Raw genomic sequence first — 4337 nt, forward strand, 5'->3', positions numbered from 1 at the left:
ATATATATATATATATATATATATATATATATATATATTATATAATATATATGATATATTGAGAAATTATACATTATGCAATCTTATAAGATTCTTCTTGAGTCTTGACACAACCGGGAGTAAAAGCTGCAACTTTCCGAGTTTTAACATATTCTTTTTCTTTTCCCATATAATGCATATATGCAATCCTATTTTATATATATTATACGCAAAATACTGATAATAGTACCATGACAAATTTGTTGACTTCGTTCTCTCCATTCTAGAGTTGTATTGTGAATAAATGTAAACGTGAATATTATAGAGAGACGACAGAGTAAATAGAGACGTTTACGGGTACCGCGTACCTTCGTATAATTCCACATTTATTAGCGATAAAGACGATAGTGGCAAAGATGGGTAGTATAATCTCACCGAGAAGACTTCACCATGCGCATACAATCTCTCACTTCAAGCGTGTTCACGTTGCGTGCTAAGTTTCTGTTTGCCCGGTGTGCCTGACTGCGCGTTCAAACGTAGACAGAGGCTCCTCAATGCTTTCTCCATTTCTTCGGGGGTGACGCAGCTTTTGCCGACTGCCGTAGCCAAATTCTTAGCGTCTTGCAGACACTCGTCCAATATGCTCTCTAGGACGGCGGAGAGCACGGCCTGCGCTCTGCCAGATATGACGTACGCCTGACCTGCCATCCAAAATTAGCACGGCAGATGTGAGGAAATTCTTGATAAGATGAAACGCGATTAAGTCGCACTATAGAAGGATCTCCGTAGTACGGAGAGACATATTATTTTCCACTCCTCGACGTCAAATTCCGCGATTCTTCGTGGGTGTGACATTTTCACAGCGGACCGTAAAATCGACATAATGTGATTGCGCCAGAAACGTTTATTCGTTTTTACGATTTATTGCAAGATAAAAAACTCTTCAATATACAGGATAATTTTGTCACGGAATATCGATTAGAAAGAGAAAATATTGTAATAAAAATTACGGAAAAATTGTAATAATAATAACAATATTGTGACGAGAATGTCCTTTTTCGTATACAATAACGTAATAATAATAAATTATATTGTCGCACAAAAAATAAATTAAAGTAAATGAATAAGTTAAAATGCTAATAGTACTGATGATGCAATGAATGCTGTAATTAGAAATAAGCATAAGAACTACTTGATTACACGTAAAATAGAAATATTTATACAAAAGGACAATACAGCTATATTTCATAATACTATATTTTACAATAGAGCACTATATTTTATCTTACAATGTTTCCAGTTCAAGTTGGACTATACTGAAATCGTAATATAAATTACTAAAAAAATAATAAATTTGACGAGCTACAGAATACACGATATAGAAAACATTCAAGTAATTCCAGTAATTGTTATATAATAAAAGGTGAAATGCGCATGATATCTTGAAACAAATATATGGCAATTTCGGTCACAATTCTGTACGATCCAAGATTGCGACAATTTTGTCGCAATATTTATTACAATATTTCCTCTGTATCTGTTTAATGCGTCTGAACGCAGACGAATAGAAATGACGTCTATGAATAGTAAATAGAAGTCATCTTGAAGAGCGACGAAAGATATTTTCGCGATTGTTATGAAATTTCTTTCATCGCACATGGAGAATCCGATCAATACGCGGCGACGGTATGCTATTGATTTTTTTCGCCTACATGAGTCGCATTTTTAATGCGACAACGGGGGAGAGATTGCGGATTGGACGAATCCGCACCACTCGGTCTTCCGTGATTGCGAGAAGGGTGCCGCGGACGATCGATTGACAACGATTTCGGCTTCACACTCCGCGCATTGGCATACATTTTTTATTTCCACATAGATGTATTCCAGCGCCGACCCACATCCGACGGCCTCCGCCCGTCGAATTCGACAGCGGAAAATCGCGAGACGGCCAAAGAGGTGGAGGAGAGAATTCGGCTACGCGAGCACGCCGGGGAAAAGCGAACGATCTCGCGGGAAAATGGTTCTTTCCGCGCGCTCGATGAAATATGAATCGTTTGTTACAACACTTGCGTATCGCGTATGCCGCGCGCCCCTTGAAACACCTGAGCGCGACATTCCTGTAAGAAGATACACGGGCTTTAATCGCCGACGAGTGAATCAAGATCGCGAACGACTCGCCATCTTCGTCATCCGACACGCTCGGTAATTGATCGACAAATAAAAACGAAATGAGAGTGGGGGAGATGGAAGGAGCGAAAAAAAGACATGATCCACGCGAATCTTCGCTCGAGCGTGTCAGGCGCAAAACCGAGACCGCAACGTTCGATGTAGCTGCCGCCGCCGCCGCTGGTTCTCTCTCCGCTCCACGGAGAGATGAAAACGATCGATCAAAAATTTAACAAAAAGTGCTAACACGTGCAGCATGCATTTGCTGCGGTCGGGAAAAAGCGCGGGCGCAGCAAACCCCGGAGCTGTGTCGGCGTGTATCTCGATTAAAAATGTAGCGATTAACAGCCGCGTCGCGAGCAAGTCATCCCTGAAGGATGCGCTTTCGCCAGAGCGACCTGGTGTTTCGCGGTGTATATCGACTGCCATGGCGGCGCGACTATTTCTTATGTAATACGTCGCGAGATTGATCGGATAAGATCTTGACGCTCTATAAAGCATCGTTATCGCGCTCAATTATCTGGCGTACTTTCTTCGCGTCAATCGCGATCCACACGACGCGGAAACGTCCAATCGCGTATCCTCTACTACTACTACTACCGCTACTTACTCGGCTATCAATTGAACATCCAATTTGATTTGGGTAGAGTTCCTCGAGTAAGAATTAGGACATTGTCCGCCATTTAAAGGGAAGAAGAGAATAAGTCAGTGAGTGAGAGAGAGAAAGAGAAAGAAAGAAAGAGAGAGAGAGAGAGAATGAAAAGCCGAAGTATGTTTCGTCGTTTCAGTGTTAGAGCTTCTCTCCCACTCCTATTCGCTTCTTCTCTATTAATGGCGGATAAGATCTAGCCCAATGAGGAATCATCATGCGATGTCCTAACTCTTACTCGAGGAACTTCAGATTTGGATATCCAGGCTTGCACAATGTGGATGCCATACGATTCTTTTTGCCTAAGGCGTGGCGAGGACAGATTTCTCCAAGTATTTCAGATCCTCGCAAATTCCGGATCGCGCGCTCAAGCGATACAAAGCCGCGTCGCGATTACTCCCGCGCTTCAACCGACGGCGGGCTGCGTTTCTCTCGGTGAAATGCGCGGCCATTAAATCCGACGGTGATTCTCGTCGCCTTCACGGCGGATTTTTACTTTCGGCTCGTTGTTAGCTCGGCGTCCTACGGCACGGGGAAACGAGACAGAGTTGGTTGCGCGCTGTTCTTAATTCCGTCGCTATGTATCCGCGTATCATCGTGGTATACATAGGTGTGGTGGCGTTTCATCGGCGTGGGTGTATCTCATTTCGTAAAGTGCGCGACCACTTCAATGTTCCCTCCGCGTTCATTCATCCATCCCCTTCGGCTCCCATCCAGCGTGATTTCCGCCCGCTACCACCCCCCGAAATAATCGCGTTTTTGCCGCGGCTCGATGACAACGTACCGGAAACGATGCGGACTCGAAGGAGTGTGCCGGCGCGCGCGCGCGTTCGTTCATCGTCCGCAATTTTCAGAACGATCAAACACTCCCCGGCGACTCGGTCGAGACACTATTCTTGTGTGTATATACAGAGATTATATTGCGCGTTCACCCCGCGCGAAGCATCGCGGCGGAATATGAGGGGAAACGAGGAAAGAGAGAGATAGAGCGACAGACAGAAAGAGAGAGAGAGAGAGAGAGAAAGCGTTCTTCTGTGAAGCCGCGCCACCCCGTATATTGTACGATACGAGACGCGGACGAGAAAGATTGTAATGGATTTTCGTAGCTCGGGAAGTGAATCGCGTGGACGAGATGGAATAAACGCGAAAGCGGAGCTCTCCGCGGCGAGGCGCGTTTAATAACGCGCGTCAAATTATCTTCTGTCAACGAATAATTATCGCGCGCGGACGACGACGAGAGTCGGCGCCTGACGGAATTTTCGCGCCGAGAAATTCCCGCTCTGTGGAGTTAATAATGACAATAATAGCAACAATAATAAAATAACAGTAATACAATTAATTTATAGGTTGGAATTTTGTCGCGAATCTCACACATACTTTCGCCTTCCCCGGAGACGTTGGTGTGTAGTCTAACAATCCGTCGCCATTTGATAGATCGGTTTTTGCGACGCATCCTGCGGCCGCTGACGTTGTCCTTTAACTGTTAATTTGAAGCATAATCCACGAAATAATTTGGATTGCTCGAGCCGAAGTGTCAGATCGA

The 4337-nt window shown here is 44.3% G+C and overlaps 1 protein-coding gene across 2 annotated transcripts in view; it reads right to left on the bottom strand.

Annotated features, from left to right (window-relative positions):
* The window catches only part of LOC116843983, a 6768-nt gene extending 2431 nt beyond the window's left edge, over positions 1 to 4337 (bottom strand). Inside the window, exons 1-2 of one of the 2 annotated variants that reach the window (XM_032815008.1) lie at positions 4172 to 4337; positions 415 to 680 (exon numbers count right to left, since the gene is read on the bottom strand). In XM_032815008.1, the coding sequence (XP_032670899.1) occupies positions 451 to 680; positions 4172 to 4247 (306 nt within the window). In that variant the 5' untranslated portion in view covers positions 4248 to 4337 and the 3' untranslated portion in view covers positions 415 to 450. Of the gene's footprint in view, positions 1 to 414; positions 681 to 3042; positions 3317 to 4171 lie in introns of those variants that run through there. The other variant, XR_004377960.1, reaches the window with a different exon arrangement.

Source organism: Odontomachus brunneus, unplaced genomic scaffold, assembly GCF_010583005.1.
Source record: "Odontomachus brunneus isolate Ranch 3 - 2012 unplaced genomic scaffold, Obru_v1 Obru_scaffold_037, whole genome shotgun sequence".
NCBI classification, from domain to species: domain Eukaryota; kingdom Metazoa; phylum Arthropoda; class Insecta; order Hymenoptera; family Formicidae; genus Odontomachus; species Odontomachus brunneus.